We start from the raw sequence: 19,379 nt of genomic DNA on the forward strand, positions 1-19,379 counted from the left end.
AGATGCAGCGGGGCCCGACTAGCCAGTCCAACCAATACACCCATCATGGCGTTGGCGGGTATGTGTGTGTACAAATCAGGCACTTGAGTAGACACTCCCCTCCCAGCTGCACCTGTCCCAGGTGAGCAGCTCTCAGGGGTCCTTCCTTCACCTTGCACGCACGCACTGAGTGATGAGAGGTCGAGTTTGGGCCTGGCAGCGTCCTCTCTCCTGCCCCCTGTGCTGTGCAGCCGCACCCAGGAGCCTTTAGCGGTGTTACAAGAAGTGAGTACTGACCGTGCTGTGCTTTCTGGGACAGGCTAGGGGTCCTTTGGGATCCTTGGGTCCTCTCTTCCCAACTTCCACTGGTTAGATGGAGAATGAGGGCAAGTCTAGCCTAGGGCTGCCAGGCATCCGGTTTTTGACCAGCACGGTGCTGATTGGGCTGTTGGTGTCGCAGCGGGAGCCTAGGGCCAAGGCAGGCTCCCTACCTGCCCTAGTTCTGTGCTGCTCCTGGAAGAAGCCACCAGGCCCCTGCGGCCCCAGGCGCTGTGGTGACCGGGGACTGGGAGGGTCTGCATGCTGCCTCTGCCACTAGTGCTGGCTCTGCAGCTCCCATTGGCTGGGAACTGCGACCATTGGGAGCTGTAAGGGGCAGCATCTGCGGGCACGAAGACAGCGTGCACTGTGCAGAACTGCCTGGTCACCCATGTGCCTAGAGGCCGCAGGGACCTGGCAGCCGATTCCTCAGATGGCCACCGGGACCCTGCACCCTAACCTCCTGCCCCAGCCTGGAGTCCCCTCCTGCACCCCAGAACCCACATCCCCAGCTGGAGCCCTCACCGCTTCCCATATCCCAACCCACTGCCCCAGTCCAGAGCCCTCACCCTAACCTTCTGCCCCAGCCCAGAGCCCCCTCCACCCAAAACCTCTCATCCCTGGCCCCATCCCAGAGCCCATACCCCCTCCTATACCCCAACCCAGTGAAAATGAGTGAGGGTGGGAAGAACGAGCAACAGAGGGAGCGGGGATGGAGTAGAGGGTGGGGCCTTGGAGAAGGGGTGAGGCAGGGGTGTTCAGTTTTGTGTGATTAGAAAGTTGGCAACCCTAGCCTACACCTCAAAATTGATGCAAGTTATTTTGACATACGGCCACTGCAGTAATTAAAACAGCTTGGCATATCCACACTAGCTTCTTCTGTCAACAGTATGAGTCCTCGCCAGGAGCGCTTGCACTGATTTCACTGTCAGTGTGAGGCATGGTGGTGCACTGGCAGCCGTAGCGCTGCTGCCTGGGGCTGGCAGCCAGCCAAGGTTACTACCTTTGAAAAGCAAAAAACAAGAAACAAACAAACAAAAAAACATTCCCCTGCTCCACAAAGCAAGCCTGCTGCAACCCCAATCACAAGCCAACTCCGCAGTCCACCACCTTCAACAGTCACTTATAGTATCTAGAGAGAGAACACCTATAGATATGATGGTTTAAGTAAGGATATGATGTTAACAGTGGAAGTGGGAGCACTGCAGCATCTGTAGCTGAACAGAGAAACTTTTAACATTAGATATCCCAGTGTATTGTGATGATAATGCAAATCTTTAGACCCACTTTAAAAAAAAAAAAAAAACCAACCTATAGATTAAATAATTTTTCTGGCAAATCCATAAAAAAGCCCAGCCTGGCCAATCAAATATCAGCCAGGTGGTGACCCTGGCAGCCTGAGCCTGGGGCTGTCAGCCGGAGGCCCTCTGTTCCGAGTATTAGCGCAGCAGGGCTCCAGGCTGTCAGCCGCTAGGGTGACCAGGTGTCCAGTTTTCGACCGGAACACCAGGTCAAAAAGGGATCCTGGCAGCTCTGGTCAGCACTGCTGACCAGGCCGTTGACTGTCTAGTTGGCAGTGCCATGCAGCAGAGCTGGCAGGCTCCCTGCTAGCCTCTGCATGGCTCTCAGGAAGTAGCCGGCATGTCCCCCACCAGCTCCTATGCGTAGGGGCAGACGGGGGCTCTGCATGCTGCCTCCGCAGCTCCCATTGGCTGGAAACTGCAGCCAATGGGAGCTGTGGGGGTGGTGCCTGCGGATGGGGCAGAGCCACCTGGCCGCGCCTCTGCGTAGGATCTAGAGGGGGAACATGCTGCTCCTTCTGGGAGCTGCTTAAGGTAAGTGCCACCTGGAGCCTGCATCCCTGACCCCCTCCTGCACCCCAACCCCCTCCCCTAGCCCTGATCCCCCTCCTGCCCTCCGAACCCCTCGATCACAATCCACTGCACCCTCCTGCACCGCAAACCCCTCATCCCCACCCCACCCCCATGCCCGAACCCCGAGCCCACACCCCACCCCTATGCCCCTACCCTCTGCCCCATCCTTGATCCCTCTCCCATGCTCCGAACCCCTTGGTCCCAGCTCAGAGGCCCATCCTGCACCCCAAATCCCTCATCCCCGGCCACACATCGGAGCCTGCAACTCCAGCCAGAACCCTTTCCCACACCCCAACCCCCTGCCCCAGCCCATACCTCCTCCCACACCCCAACCCCCTGCCTCGGCCCAGAGCCCCCCTCTCATACTCCAAACCCTTTGGCTCCACCCCCTAGTCTGGAGCCCCTTCCTGCACCTCAAATCCCTCATCTCTGGCCCCACCCCAGAGCCCGCACCCCAGTCGTAGCCCTCACTCCTTCCCTCACTCCAGCCCCCTGAGCCTGCCTGTTGAAAATGAGTGAGTGGGGGTGGGGAGAGTGAGCGACAAAGTGGGGGGCAGGGTCTCAGAGGAGGCGTGGGGCCCAGTGCGGGGCAAGGGTGTTAGGGTTGCCAACTTGCTACTCTCACAAAACCAATCAGCTGCCAGTCTAATGTAAGCAACACAGTGTCTACACTAACACTGCATTCACCTAGCTACATTGACCTAAGCATTACACCTCTCGCAGAGGTGGAGTTATTAAGTGGATGTAGTTGGTGACTTACATCAGCAGGAGCAACATTGTAGTGTAGATGCTTACAGAGTGAGGTCGATATAAGCTGTCTTACATGGACCTAATTCTGTAATGTAGACCAGGCCTAAGATAGCTACTCCTCTTATACCAATAACTCCTTGGCCCCAATACATCCTGGCAGGAGTGTGCCATAAAAACTCAGCTCTGGGACCTGCTGGAATGTGGCTCTGGCTAGTTTTTGGTCCCCACCTTGCAAATTACACAGCCTAAATACAAAACAAATTTATCTACTAGTACTTCAGCAAAAACATACAAACTAAAAATATGTTGTTGCCGCCCAGTGCAACAGTGAGTGCTACAAAAGCTTCAGTCTGGTACTAGGATTCTAGGGGATCATGTTTCAGCGTAGCAGCCGTGTTAGTCTGTATCTGCAAAAAGAACAAGGAGTACTTGTGGCACCTTAGAGACTAACAAATTTATTTGAGCGTAAGCTTTCGTGGGCTACAGCCCACTTCATCGGATGCATGTAGTGGAAAATACAAAAGGAAGATACATATACACACACACACAGAGGACATGAAACAATGGGTGTTACCATATACACTATAAGGAGAGTGATCAGTTATTCTCCCCCCTCCACCCCCAGTTCCTTCCATCCCCTTGTCAATTGCTGGAAATGGGCCATTTTCATTACCACTACAAACCATTCTTTTTCTCTCCTGCTGATAATAGCTCACCTTAACTGATCACTCTCCTTATAGTGTTTATGGTAACACGCATTGTTTCGTGTTCTCTGTGTGTGTGTGTGTGTGTGTGTATGTGTGTATATATATATATATATATATATATATATATACACACACACACATCTTCCTACTGTATTTTCCACTACATGCATCCGATGAAGTGGGCTGTAGCCCACGAAAGCTTATGCTCAAATAAATTTTTTAGTCTCTAAGGTGCCACAAGTACTCTTGTTCTTTTTTAGGGGATCATGGTTGTTTTCAAGCCTTCAGTTTTCATTGGAATGCAGAACATAGCTACTACTACTGCACTTTAAAAATCTGGCCCCAAAACACTGATCTGACATTTCGATCCTTCCAGATTTTGGCCACAAACTAGATAACTATGTTATTGAAATGGAGAATGAGTGTTGCTTCCACAGCTGCCCAGAGGATTCAGGGGGCCTGGGGCAAAGCAATTTCGGGGGCCCCTTCCATAAAAAAGTTGCAATACTATAGAATACTATATTCTCATGGGGGCCCCTGTGGAGCCTGGGGCAAATTGCCCCACTAACCCCCTCCTCTGGATGGCCCTGGTTGCTTCTACTATTTAACCAAAAAAATCTGGGCCTCAACACTTCCTGATAAAAGAAATCTGCAAAAACTCTAATTTGGCAACTGTATTGTGCTGGTCCAGATAATTTTGATCTGCACCTCCTTGTCCAAATGTTGTTGCCTAAATTTAATCATGGTAGATGCAGGTTGATTTAAAAAAAGTCTTAAATGCATTTTTCTTTGTAAAAATAATCTATTTAAAGTGTGAAAACATGGCAACCTATATTAAGGACTACAGTTACTATAATCTAATAAAGTAATTTAAACTACATTTTAAAAAAAGTATGCTTGCTGCTAAAGTTTGAAAGAAAGGTTACTGAACTGGTGGAAATCACTGGCTAAGCACCTAGAACTAGGTTTTGGTAAACAGCTACGCCAGCAGTAGTCTCTTTTGCAGGTGCAAAAAGAATATTTTCTTCTTTTCAGTTTATTCAGCTAGTTCATTTCAATGATTAATTCATTCAAAGTTGAAAAATGGATTGGGAGTTGAAAGAGAAGAAAAGCTTGTTTTCCTCTTCCAATCTCTGAATAAAAATGAGGTCTGAGAGGATGAGATCTGCTAGATTTCAAATCTTAAAGGACATGCTGACCAGAAACAACCTTCATTGCACCATGGGCTTTAATTGGAGCCTGTGACTTGTTTACATGTTAAACTCCTTGGTCCGTGCAGGAGGTTAGACTAGATGATCATGATGGTCCTTACTGACCTTAAAGTCTATGAGAAACAACCCATTCAATTAATTAACTACAGCTAGTATTTTATTTGTTTAATGCATTAATTAGTTTTGGTAAATTTAGGATTTTCCCCTTTATTTGTCATGCATATTTAAAATAGTTTTTAATTAACAAAGAAAAAAACATTTTACAATGCTGGTTTTGTGCATTTTTAATTGAATTTCAAATGCAGCTTGACACAGGTGATGGGTAAAAATGAAATAAGTAAATAAAAAACGTGTCATTCACCATTTTCTAACATAATAAATGTTAAGACATAATTGCTTAAATAAGGGTGTATAGCTATAGTATATCCTCCTTGGTAGGTATAATTTGGAACTTATTTTTGCAAACAATGAGAACCAACATTCTCTAGAAAAATAAATAGAAAGTATAAATGCAAAAGTATAAAATTGATTCTTTAAATTAAGATTTCCTGCCTGCTAATTTAAATTATGATTAAAATCAGTGATATAAATCAATACATCCTGAATTTGGCACACATTCTCCCATTCCATCAGAATAATCCAGATGTTTTCTAAGTAGCAGCTGAATTTGTGATGGTGGGATCAAAAGTTAACTAGGTTTAAATGCATCTGACGAAGTGGCTATTCACCCACGAAAGCTTATGCTCCAATACTTCTGTTAGTCTATAAGGTGCCACAGGACTCTCTGTAGGTTTAGATGCCATCTCTAGGTTTTTGAGGTGCCTTTATGCTAGTATGTGGTGTCTGGAATCCTTTGGTGCAATAGACATAGCTAAATTTGTTCTCCATTTAAGCAGTGGAATTTCAGGGATGAAGGCCTAGATCAGTGGTGGGCAGCCTGTGGCCCATCAGGGTAATCTGCCTCTGGGCTCCCAGACAGTTTGTTTACATTTGCACGGCCGCCCGCAGCTTCCAGTGGCCACGGTTCGCCATTCCTGGCCAACGGAGCTGCGGGAAGTGGCGCGGGCTGAAGAGACATGCCAGCTGCTGCTGGCTGCTGCTTCCCACAGCTCCCATTGGCTGGGAACAGTGAACCATGGTCCTGCATATGTAAACAAACTGTCTGGCGGCCTGCCAGCGGATTACCCTGATGGGCCGCAGGTTGCCCACCCCTGGCCTAGGTCCTGCAGTTTTTAGCTTTTACCAAGATCCCACAATTGTCAAATCACGATGATTAATATTAGGTGCATAAAGAGGTCACTGGGGCACCTATGGGCCTGTTCCTGTGCCTCTGTGTAATTGGGGGCACATGATCTATCTATTTTTGATAATAGATGATGACTATGAAGATGGATGAAAGTTTATTTTCAATGCACACACTATCATCACAGTATGCATATGTGTAACACAGATCCTCGTTGTCGGCGGGCAGGATCAAACCTGGGATTTCTGAAGCTACATACATGAGCCTCTACTGCAGGGGTGGGCAAACTTTTTGGCCCAAGGCACATTGGGGTTGCAAAACTGTATGGCGGGCTGGGTAGGGAAGGCTGTGCCTCCCCAAACAGCCTGGCCCCCGCCCCCTATCCAACCCCTCCCACTTCCCGCCCTTGCCTGCCCCCCTCAGAACTCCCGACCCATCCAACCTCCCCTGCCCCTTGTCCTCTGACCGCCCCCTCCCTGACCCCCCACCCCAACCGGCCCCCCGGGACTCCACCCCCCTATCCAACCCCCCCGCTCCCTGTCCTCTGACTGCCCTGACCCCTCCCACTTCCTGCCCTCTGACTGCCCCCCTCAGAGCCCCCTGACCCATCCAACCCCCCCGCTCTTTGTCACCTGACCACCCCCTCCTGGGACCCCTCCACCCCTTATCCAACACCCCTGGGACCCCATCCCCTATCCAACCCCCCTGCTCCCTGGCTGCCCTGTCCCCTGACAGGCCCCCTGGGACTCCCACGCTTGTCCAGCCCCACCCCGTTCCCCATCCCTTGACTGGCCCCCCTCCCTCCCGAACCTCCGCTGCCCACGTGGCGGCTTGGCTGCAGGGGCGGAGGGACAGCAGGGGAGGGGCTGGTGGCTAGCCTCCCAGGCTGGGAGCTCAAGGGCCGGGCAGGACAGTCCCGCGGGCCGTAGTTTCCCCACCTCTTCGCTACTGCATGAGCTAAAAGCCTCATGGTTTTTAGCTAAGGCTGTAGCAGACTCGTTAATCTCTAAGTGGTCTCGGTGCCACTAGAGGGGACAGAACACCACACCCAGGAAGTGTGTGGGCTACATATGCACAATATTTTCTGTGTAGTAAAAGCTATATTGCTTTTGTGCAACAGATATCACTGTTTGAAACTACTGTGTTTATTCAGTGAAGTGCTTCTGAGTTGCTCTTAATTGCAACATTTCTTTAAACTATGCTCTGTGGAGCCTCTCCTGGTGCCCCGCAGACTAAAACACTTTGAGAACCTGGTTGTGGGGAAATTGGGAGATGTGTGAGAGAACCTCTCTTGACAAAGTTGTTTGCAAAATATCATAATTGGGTAGCCACAGAATATGAGTGATGGGTCACCATTATTTCAAGCATTTATTATATGGTTCTCTTCTCTGTGATGATAGGCCTGTGTAATACTCTGTGGCAAAATTCTCCGTTCTGCACCCTGTGTAATGGTTTGTACTAGTGGCAAGTAGGGCTACACTGGAGAGAGACAGCAGTACAGAGTCCAATTTGAGCTGAGAAATAAGAACATAAGAACGGCTGTACCGGGTCAGACCAAAGGTCCATCTAGCCCAGTATCCTGTCTACCGACAGTAGCCAATGCCAGGTGCCCCAGAGGGAGCGAACCTAACAGACAATGATCAAGTGATCTCTCTCCTGCCATCCATCTCTATCCTCTGACAAACAGAGGCTAGGGACACCATTCCTTACCCATCCTGGCTAATAGCCATTTATGGACTTAACCACCATGAATTTATCCAGTTCCCTTTTAAACGCTGTTATAGTCCTAACCTTCACAACCTCCTCAGGTAAGGATTTCCACAAGTTGACTGTGCGCTGTGTGAAGAAGAACGTCCTTTTATTTGTTTTAAACCTGCTGCCTATTAATTTCATTTGGTGACCCCTAGTTCTTGTATTATGGGAATAAGTAAATAACTTTTCCTTATCCACTTTCTCCACATCACTCATGATTTTATATACCTCTATCATATCCCCCCTTAGTCTCCTCTTTTCCAAGCTGAAGAGTCCTAGCCTCTTTAATCTCTCCTCATATGGGACCCTCTCCAAACCCCTAATCATTTTAGTTGCCCTTTTCTGAACCTTTTCTAGTGCCAGTTGTGTAAGCCATTTATGTTCCAGCTACTTTTACAAAACAATCTCATTCATGTAAAAACCTATTATCTTGCATTTTTGTTTATCCATTGTGTGTGAAGGGTTAGGGAAAGGGGAAATTATTAAACTCAAGAGCCAGGATTTTTATTAAGTCTGAACAAATACAATTTAGATTACTCTTCTCCTTTGTTTAAAATGCTCCTTATTCCTCTCCCTTCTAGTTGAAGTATCTTGAAAGTAATTAATTTAAGAAATTCATGCAGTAACTTGTGAACTTTGACCCTGATGCATAGGCATAGTGGATGACTGATGTCGGAAGGTGGATGTAAGGGGAAAATAGTGGTGCCTTTGTTAGTGCAATTTATTAAATCTTTATTATATTTGTTGTTGCCAGGGTAATGTTGTCTGCTGGTAATGGCTGGAGTCTGTGTATTTTATAAGATTATTATTAATCGTGTTTATTATGGTAATGCCTAAGGGGCAACCCAGAATGGGGCCTATTGTGCTAGGCACCATATAAACAGAAGAGTAGTAGACAGTCCCTGTCCCAAAGAGATTACAATCTAAATAGACGAGACAGACACAGGGGAAAGGTGTATAAGACACAAGTAGACTGAACAATGTGATGTTGGCAAATGTTATGTTTCCTAACTTTTTAAGGTGGATTTACTTAGGAAGGGATCAGCTAAATAGAAAGAAAAAGGAAGGGAAGGGAGTGAGGGGAACAGAACAGGAGAGAAAATAGAAGGGGCAGGTGTAGAGTGAGGCTGAGGCCCTGAGCCCCAGTGTGCCCCACAGAGAATGCATGGGGAGAGGAGGTGTTCTGGGGTCTGGGAAATACTCTGAGAGTTCAACTCCTTCCTTAGAGGTTTTTAAGATCAGGTTTGACAAATCCCTGGCTGGGATGATTTAGTTGGGAATTGGTCCTGCTTTGATCAGGGGGTTGGACTAGATGACCTCCTGAGGTCCCTTCCAACTCTGATATTCTATGATAAGATCATTGGGTTTTATTGCACTGAAATGTACTCTGTTCTTGATGCTGTCCTAGTAGCAATTTCTGGAGTGGCCTTGATTCTGGTGGCCTTATGCCAATTCTCCACAGAAAATTTTTCTGGGTAGTCAGTGTTCAAGCATCCTAATGATGTGTCGTCCAACCCAGCGTAGTTGGGCCTTTATCAGCATGGCCACGATGCTTGTGGCATTTGACTTTTGGAGAACCTCCAGGTTGGTAATTTTGTCTTGCCAGTGGATCCCCATAATGGCATGCAGAGACTGCATATGGAAGGCCTCTAGCTGTTTTGTATGCCATTTGTTGGTGTCCAGGTCTCATAGCCATAGAGAAGAGATGTGAGCACAAAAGTATTGTGAATTTTTATTTTTGTTGAGGGGCTTGTGTTGTGGGATTTCAGGACTTTGTTACATAGCTTTCCTAGTGACTAAAAAGCTTTCTGTATCCTATTTGTGATCTCTTTGTCAAGAGATCCATCATTGGAGATGTTACTGCTGAGATAGGTAAAATTGTTATCTTGCTTTAGTTGGGTTCCACTAATGGATATGCTACGTGATGTGGCATGGAGTGGTGAAGATGATTGATGCAACACTACAGTTTTCTCCAGGCTGATTATGAGGCCAAACAATTTGGATGCTTCGGCAAATCCATCTACAATGTGCTGGAGATCTCCCTCTGTGTGCTAGGAGGGCACAATCATCCACAAAGAGTGCTTCTCTTATTAGTAGTTCTGTTACTTTTGTTTTTGCTTTAAGCCTTTGTGGTGTTTAGATGTGCTTGTAATTATTAGAACTGGGAGCACTGGCTGTTGGGAGTCTGAAAGGACAGGAAACAGGAAGGAGCGGGGAGGAGTTGAAGAGGCTGAGTGAGAATTAAAGAATGTGCAGCAGCAGCTTGGTAAAGAGATTTCCACTGTAAAAAATAAAGTCCTGTTGAAGCTTGTTAGTACCTTGCCTGCTTGATACAACATTTTGGCGATGAGGATGGATCTTCTGCCTCTGAACCCACCTGCACCCTTTCTGCAAAGCCCAGTTGAGCCTCCAGTTGCTTTTACTGTCTGGATCCATATGGTTGAGACTTACCTGCTTGCTGAACTTTCTTTGCTCGACGCCTGTGTGCTATGAGTTACTCACCGGCTACTTGTTCCAGAAGAATTACAGTCAAAACTCATATACCTGGCACATGATACTCATCAAGGAATTGTCAGAACCAAACAACCACTACGGGATCTGTATTGCTGGCCAGGGATGGACTCTCAAACTGAAGCACTCATAAAATCCTGTGTCACTTGCCAAATGCATGATAAGACAGCAGTGACATGTTCCCCTCCATTACAGCCTGTTCCTCTTCCTGAATCTGCATGGGAAAAAGTGGCAATTGACATTGTAGGACCCTTTGATACTGCTCCAATTGACGTCGTTATGCCATCACTTTAATAGACTATTTCAGTAAATGGCCTGAAGTAGCGTTTACATCGCAAATCTCTTCTGCTACAGTAATTAAGTTCCTCTCTTCAGTTTTTAGCAGGGAAGGTAACCCCAAAGAACTGGTTTCCGATAATGGTAATCAATTTACTTCTCTGGAGTTTGAAACCTTTCTAGCAGAGAGGAACATTTTACTCAGAAGGTCATCCCTATAGAGGAAATAGAACAGTTTAATAGAAGTTTGAAAGAGAGTTTGCAAACAGCTAAAATGGAAGGGTGATTGTGGATACTCTTCACTACTGATTTCTTGCAAGCATACTGGGCTACACGACATGCCACAACGCAAAGATCACTCGCAGAGTTACTGCATGGGAAACAGATGAATACTAAACTGAACATTGCTGGATTGTTAAAGGCACGACCTGATGCCCCAAACGAGGATGATGTGAGAAAAACAGTTGAACAGAACCAAGCAAAGTATAAGGCTTTCACAGACAAGCAGCGGGGTGCTAAGGAACCAAAGTTTGAGTGTGGTTCCTTCGTTAGAATATGAAAACCTGGAATTTTATGCAAAGGGGACCATAAATTCACAGCTTCTCTTAAAATCATAGAGAAGAAGGGACCTTACACCTATTGACTTTCTGATGGGCGGGTATAGAATGCTTCTTATCTTGCACCTGCCTACGCACCAAAAGGAGATTATGCTAACACCCAGTCTGCCTTGAACTTCACCGTAGAACCAACACAACAAGACATTGCATTGGAACCGGGGCTTGAGAGAGAGCCTGTCAGACCCAGACGACCACCTGTTTGGACTAAAGACTATGTTATGTAGTATCTACAGTGTTTCCAGTGTAATATTTCTGCCATTAGTATAGTATCTTGTTTCCTATTTGTTCCTGTGGTTAAAACAACAATGTTTATTTTAATTGGGAGAGTTTCTTAAGAGAGGAGGGAATGTGGTGTTTAGATGTGCTTGTAATTATTAGAACTGGGAGCACGGTCTGTTGGGAGTCTGAAGGACAGAAAACAGCAAGGAGCGGGGAGGAGTTGAGGAGGCAGAGTTAGTTATAGAGTGTGCAGCAGCAGCTTGGTAAAGAGGTTTCCACTGTAAAAATAAAGTCCTGTTGAAGCTTGTTAGTCCCTTGCCTACTTGATACAACAGCCTTATAATATTGAAGACTGAGCCAGCATGTCTGTATCTGATGTGTATATGCCTCTTTTGAGCCCGTTTATAGCATGGTTGAGAATTTGGGTGAAGAAGAGGCTGAACAGTACAGGGGCAAGGACGCAGCCTTGTTTGACTCCATTTGAAATGGGAAAGGAGTCCATGAGATCGCCATTAAAAAGTACCTGACTTTGCATCCCCTCATGGAATAAACTGAATGAGCTTTATCAGTTTTCGTGGGCAGCCAAGTTAGCTGAGGATCTTCCATAAGCTTTCTCTATTGACTGTATCAAATGCTTTTGTCAGATCAGTGAAGATGCTGAACAGATTCATGTTTTGTTCGATACGTTTTTCTTGTATTTGCCTGATACTGAAAATCATGCCTATGGTGCTACGATAAGGCCTGAATCCACCCTGAGCCTCAGGTAGAGTGGCTTCTGAGACAGATGAAATCAGTCGGTTCAGGAGGATATGAGCAAAGATTTTTTTCCCCAGCAACAGATAGGAGAGTGATCCTGCGGTAATTATCACAGACTGTTTTGCTGCGTAATGTTGTGCTGATTTTTATAAAAGGTAAATGGGATGACCAGGGTAATTATAGGCCTGTTAGCCTGTCATCTATCCTGGGCAAGATAATGGAGTGGCTGATGTGGGACTCAATAAACAAAGAATTAAAGGAGAGTTATTAGTGCAAATCAACAAGGGTTTATGGAACAGATCCTGTCAAACTAACTTGATTTCTTTCTTTCTTTGATGAGATTACAAGATTGGGTGATAAAGGCAATAGTGTTGGCATAGTATACTTAGACTTTTATAAGGCATTTGACTTGGTACTGCACCACATTTTGATTTAGAAAACTAGAACAATATAAAATTATCATGGCACACATTAAGTGGATTAAAAATTGGCTAACTGATAGATCTCAAAATGTAACTGTAAACAGGGACTCCTCATCAAGCAGGTGTGTTTCCAGTGGGATTCCTGAAGGGATTTGTTCTTGGCCTTACTCTTTTAACATTTTTATCAATGACCTGGAAGAAAATGTAAAAATATTCTTGGTAAAATTTGCAGATGACACAAAGAATAGGGGAGTGGTAAATAATGAAGAGGACAGGTCACTGATTGAGAGCGATCTAGATCACTTGGTAAACTGGGCACAAGGAAACTACACCGCTACCTCGATATAACGTCACCCGATACAACACGAATTTGGATATAGCGCGGTAAAGCAGTGCTCCGGGGGGGCTGCGCACTCCAGTGGATCAAAGCAAGTTCAATATAACACGGTTTCACCTATAATCCGGTAAGATTTTTTGGTTCTCAAGGACAGCGTTATATCGAGTTAGAGGTGTGTGTGTTTTAATATGGCTAAAAGAATATATCTAGAAACAAAGAATGTAGTCCATAATTACAGGATGGGAGACTCTGCAGTGACTCTGAAAAAAGATTTGGGAGTTGTAGTGGATAATCAGCTGAACATGAGCTTTCAGCCTGATGCTGTGGCCAAGAGGCTAAATGTGATCTTGGGATGCATAAACAGGGAATCTCAAGTAGAAGTATTTGGCACTGGTGCAACTGTTGCTGGAGTGCTGTGTCCAGTTGCGTTGTCCGCAATTCAAGAAGGATGTTAATAAGTGGGTTCAGACAATATGCCAGTGATATACTGAAAGAGCTTAGTCTATTTAGCTTAACAAAGAAGGCTAAGGAGTGACTTGATTACAGTCTATAACTATCTACACGGGGAACAAATATTTAATAATGGGTTCTTCCATCTAGCAGAGAAAGTGTTATAACTCCAGTGGCTAGAAGCTGAAGCTAGATGCATTCATACTGGAAATAGGGCATAAATTTTAATGATGAGTAATGAACCGTTGGAACAGTTTACCAAGGGTCGTAGTGGATTCTTCATCACTGACAATTTTAAATCAAGATTGACTGTTTTTCTGAAAGATATGCTTAGGAATTATTTTGAGAAAGTTCTGTGGCATGCATTGTAATGGAGGTCAGATTGATAATCAAAATGGTCCCTTCTGGCCTTGGAATCTATGAATTTCTTTATTATAGACAGTCTTTGTTGTAAATTTTAGCAGCAAACGTGCACTGCTTGAATGTTTTTTTTTTCAATTTAGTTTTTAATCATTTCAATAGATTATAGTAAGCTTAGATCCTAATATAGGTTGTCATATGTTTAAAATTTTAAATAGTTTTTAACATCCTTAATTTATATTAAAAAATCAAATTTCAACAAACATATTTTGCTTTTTATTTTATTTATTTTAAAAAAGAGGCTTTTCTAGCCTGATTTCAATTGTGGTTCTTTTCAGAAAATTTCACTTTAAAAATGTCATGGTCATACTTGGTGTATGTGTTTGTAATGATTTTCATATGAAACATGCTGCATTTGCAAGTAAATATGCTTTTTGTAACTGCCAGAGCTGCAAAGTCAACATGGGATCTTAGAGGGAAGTTGGAGTTTTTCCTTCTTTAACATCATCACCACTAACATGGTTCTGCAAGCCAGATGAGGCCTTTAGTTACACATGCTCAGCTCCATTGCCTTCAGCGAGGCTGCACAGATGCTTCTGCATTCTTCTTAGCACAAACTGTCTGACTCACTAGTTCCGCAGAAACTTGATGACCGTTTTCCTCATGTATTCCAGTTGCTTCCTCACTTTTAATTATCACATAGCTGATCAGCTTATACCTGAAACTTCTTCTCTATGTGCTGTAAACATATATTATTTTTCTTTTTCTAAAAAAAAAACAAAAGTGCCCCGTACAGCTGCAGCTGTATCATTTTACTGTGTTCTGTTATCCACCCTCATTTAGAGAAATTATCTTTCTAGGAGGATGAGAGGAAATTCAGTCTGTTTATTTAGGGGCTTGTTTCAAGCTGTTTTGAATGCAGAAGCCACTAGGAGCTGAGATCACCAAATTGTTTTCGTAATACTTTTTTCCTCTGGACTATAATTGTCAAAAATCAATCAGATTTGCCTGAAAGTTTTCTCAAGGCTAATAGTATGTGGGATGGAACATTGATATGAAAACAAGTAACTAAATGATGTATTATCCGGATGAGCTAATTTAAGTGAGCAAAGTAATATAATATAAAAATCTGTGTGAAAAGGATGCTAGATTATAAAAGAGTTTAAACTTCTTAAAGAAATACAAGTTTTGTGTCTAAAGTAATGTATACTTTTTAAAGAGAAACTACATAATTAGTGGCAAAAACTATAGAATGATGTAGTTGCTTATATGAAACATTGCATGCCAATACTCAGTCCCATTATAGGAAGACTATGGAAGGAAAAACTAGGGAAAATACAAGAGGCCAATAAAACAATGTAAAATTGGAAGATACAAGACTGAGGAAACTGAATTTGTATCCTGTAGTCTGGAAAACAGAAGTCGTCTGAGGGAAGGGATAGTATAAGAAATTATAAAATAAGTAGGCGGTAATAGTGTAAAAGAAAAGAATACTCACAGATGGAGAAGTTGGTAAGGGCAAGAAGCAATATATCCTGATTTAAAAAAAAATGTAAACACTGAAAAAGTTCTTAATAATATGATCAAATAGGAAATGAAATAGACTACCAAGGAAAAGGTACTCTGCAATCACCATAAATATTTAAAAATGGATTAATAGGAAGAAAATTAGGAATAGTGCTGAAAAAGGTAGATGGTAACTTGAGGCATTCAGTGTAACCTTTTCTGGCTCTACTGGCTATGGTTCTATGAAGTGTGCGGTTTGATTCATGGTAAGAACACCAGAACTTCAGTTTTGCTTTGCTTTGCCTAGAGCTGTGTGGAGGATGGAAATTTCATATCTCAAAGGATTTTGAAATGTGGCTTCATCCCAAATCAGAATAAACTCAAATTTTGAAGTTCTCCACAAAAGAAAATTCCCTTCACCCCATAGCTTTAGATTGATTGACATGTTTCATTTTTATTTCGACTTTAGTTTGTTGTAATACGTAACATAATATAAAAGAAAAAAATGAATTGTTTCAGTCTGAAAATGTTGAAACACGATGTTTTGACATTGTCAACTTTTTTTTTTCCCTGGTTTTTCTCTGAAACAAAACTTCTGCAAAATCATGTTTATTTTGCTGCGCATTTCAATCTGGACAGAACTGCATTCTCTCATGGACAATGTTTGTCTACATCAGAGGTGGGCAAACTACGCCCACGGGACCATCTTCCCTGGCCCTTGAGCTCCCGGCCCGGGAGGCTAACCCCCAGTCCCTCCCCCACCATCCCCCTCTACTCCGCAGCCATGCCACCGTGCAGGCAGCACTCCTGTCTCAGCCCTCCTGAGCTTCATCGGCACTGCTTTAGATCGTTACTGAGCAGAACCCATCATCAGCATGGACACATCGTCTGGAATGGTGGTTGAAACATGAAGGGCATCTGGCACGTAAATATCTTGCAATGCCAGCTACAACAGTGCTGTGGAAATGCCTGTTCTCACTTTCAGGTGACATTGTAAACAAGAAGTGGGCAGCATTATCTCCTGCAAATGTAACAAACTTGTTTGTCGAAGCGATTGGTTAAACAAGAAGTAGGACTGAGTGGACTTGTAGGCTCTAAAGTTTTACATTGTTTTTTATTTTTGAATGCAGTTTTTTTTGTACATAATTCTACATTTTTAAGTTCAACTTTCATGATAAAGAGATTGCACTACAGTACTTGTATGAAGGGAATTGAAAAATACTATTTCTTGTTTTTTACAGTGTAAATAATTTTAATAAAAAATATGAAGTGAGCACTGTACACTTTGTATTCTGTGGTGCAATTGAAATCAACATATTTGAAAATGTGGAAAACATCCACAAATATTTATATAAATAGTATTCTATTGTTTAACAGTGTGATTAATCATGATTAATTTTTAAAATCACGTTTACTTTTTTTAATTGCTAGACAGTCCTAGTAGAAAGTCATTCAAGGACCCTACCAATAGAAAACCTATTGCTTCCATAGGGATGAATCATTAGTCACTGTTGGCCCTTGATGACTCATTTTTCACCCTTTTGAGGTGTCCCACACCTCAACATGTGCAGGACAGTGTCTAGAATGGTCAGTATTAGTTAGCTTTCAATACGGACTGGATATCTTAGTCCCACATGGAATTTACACTGCAGGCCACGCCCCACTCAGAGAGAGAACAAGTATATCTCAGTGGTGGTGGATTTTGCCATTAGATATCCTGAGGCGGCCACTCTGTCTAATATAGAAGCTGAGACAGTTACAAGAGCCCTACTCAGTATATTTAGCAAAGTGGGCTTCCCTAAGGAGATTTTGTCTGATTGGGTGGAAAACTTCATGTTGCAGTTATTCAACGAGCTATTGAAGGTGTGTGGCATGAAACAACTTAAGACTGCCCCCAGTGGGTTGGTGGAAAGGTTTGGTGAGACCCTAAAATCCCTGCTGGGAATGTATGCCAAGAAAAGGGGCCAAAGTTGGGACAAATTATTGCCGTTCCTGCTGTATGCTTACAGGGAGGTACCTCGAGTCCACAAGATTGTCCCCATTTGACCTTCTTTATATGGGAGAAAAGTGAGGGAACCCCTCGATCGCATTAAAGACACATGGGAAGGGTATGGTGAGGTGTTTTCCAACAAGCCAGGGAGAACGCACTTGCTGTCCCATAAAATCTTCTTTTAATCTGTGCTCATAAATCAGTGCTTTCACTGGGTGTATGAGGCCTTGTCTACACTACAAGACTATTTCGAATCAACTTAGTTCGAATTTGTGGATTCGACCTTATGAAGTCGAATTTGTGTATCCATACTAAATACACTAATTCGAATTTCTGAGTCCACATTCACGGGGCCAGCGTCGACTTTGGAAGCGGTGCACTGTGGGAAGCTATCCCACAGTTCCCACAGTCCCCGCTGCCCATTGGAATGCTGGGTAGAGCCCCCAATGCCTGCTGGGGGGAGAAATGTGTCGAGGGTGGTTTTGGGTAAGTGTCGTCATTGAACCGTCAATCACAACCTCCCTCCCTCCCTCCGTGAAAGCGCCTGCGGGCAATCTGTTCGTACACTTTTCTGGTCAGTGACAGCGCGGACGCCACAGCACTGCAAGCACGGAGCCCGCTGCGATCATCGCCGTTTTCTCCTCCTCGCACTTTATCGTCCACGTCTTCCACAGTCAGCTGCTGAGAAATTGGGCTACTTTTCAATGGTGCTGCAAGCACTGGGGGACCATAGGGGACGTTTTACAAACATCAACGTCGGGTGGCTGGGCAAGGTTCATGATGCGTGTGTTTTCAGGAACTGTGGGCTGCTCAGACGCCTGCAGGAAGGTAGTTTCTTCCCGGACCACGAAATAACTGTTGTGGATGTGCAGATGCCTATAGTCATCCTCGGGGACCCAGCCTGCCCGCTAATGCACTTGCTCATGAAGCCCTATACAGGCGCCTGGGACAGCGACAAGGAACTCTTCAAATACCAGCGAGCAGCGTGACCTGTGACTGTTCAGTTTCTTTACAGAGAAGCTGAACCTGCCCCTGTTTCTTTACCCAGTTACTGTTGACTCTCCTCTTCGGTTACATACCCCGTTACCCCCACTTCCAGCACACGTGTAAAAATAAAATACATGTCCCATTATTACTTAACAAAGGTTTCTTTATTCATGACTTTTCGTGAAAGGGTTGAAACTGGGATGCAGGCTGTGCTGGCTAGGGTGTGCGGTGATGTAAAGACCGCCTCTAAACTCAAGGAATGACAGGCTCCTGCTCCTAGAGCGGTCCGCAGTGCCGGAATGCTTCTTTCAACGGAGCCTGCCATCCCTCTTTATGGAATTCTGTGTGCGGGCGGATATGTGACCTTGTGGTGGAGGAGGACGGATACAGATTCCTCAGCTGCGTGACTCAGCGGTCCAGGACAAGGACCGCTGTATAAGATCTGTAACCGCCCTCCCCCGCTGCAAAGTCACATCTCCCCCGCCCACACAGATCCTGGAAACCACCTCCAAAAACCGACCAGGTTGCCTACTGACTGCACCGTGTGTGTGACCCGCTGCTGATCCTGCCCCCGTGTCTGTACCCTGGGAAAGGTGACTGTCCTATGCAATTAACCACCCCCTTCCCCACGCCCCCCATTCGAACACAGTCTTCTTTGAAAAAACATAACGGAAACAGTAATTAACAGCAAATCATTTTTATTAATTAAGTAGACAGTTAGGGGATGGGACTGGGATTGGGACTACTGTGAGTCTGGAAGTGAAGGACTTCGGCAACTGTAGGGTATGAGAGCTTTTGGGTACTTGAGCACTGTGCTGTGGTGCAGTGACAGTATTCACGTCCCCGGCCGCCCCTCCTCCTGATTATTTTCGGTGAGGGGGGTATGGGACTTTGTGGCGGGGGAGGGCGGTTGCAGATACACTGCAGGGGGGCTCTGTCCTCCTGCGGTCCTGCAGAACATCCACAAGGCGCCTGAGCGTGTCCGTTTGCTCCCTCACTAGTCCAAGCATTGTTTCAGTCGCCTGCTTGTCTTCCTCACGCCACCTCTCCTCCCGTTCGCTGTGTGAGCGCTGGCACAGAGAGACGGTCTCCCTCCACTGGCTCTGCTGGTCCG

General features: G+C 44.9%; 1 protein-coding gene across 1 annotated transcript in view; it reads left to right on the top strand.

The window, feature by feature from the left end:
• The first annotated feature begins 126 nt into the window (after positions 1–126).
• The window catches only part of SH3YL1 (SH3 and SYLF domain containing 1), a 93,890-nt gene continuing 74,637 nt past the window's right edge, over positions 127–19,379 (top strand). Inside the window, exon 1 of the mRNA XM_045011350.1 lies at positions 127–264. Within this exon, the coding sequence (XP_044867285.1) occupies position 264 (1 nt within the window). The 5' untranslated portion in view covers positions 127–263. The remainder of the gene's footprint in view (positions 265–19,379) is intronic.

This window comes from Mauremys mutica, chromosome 3 (genome assembly GCF_020497125.1).
Source record: "Mauremys mutica isolate MM-2020 ecotype Southern chromosome 3, ASM2049712v1, whole genome shotgun sequence".
Classification (NCBI taxonomy): domain Eukaryota; kingdom Metazoa; phylum Chordata; order Testudines; family Geoemydidae; genus Mauremys; species Mauremys mutica.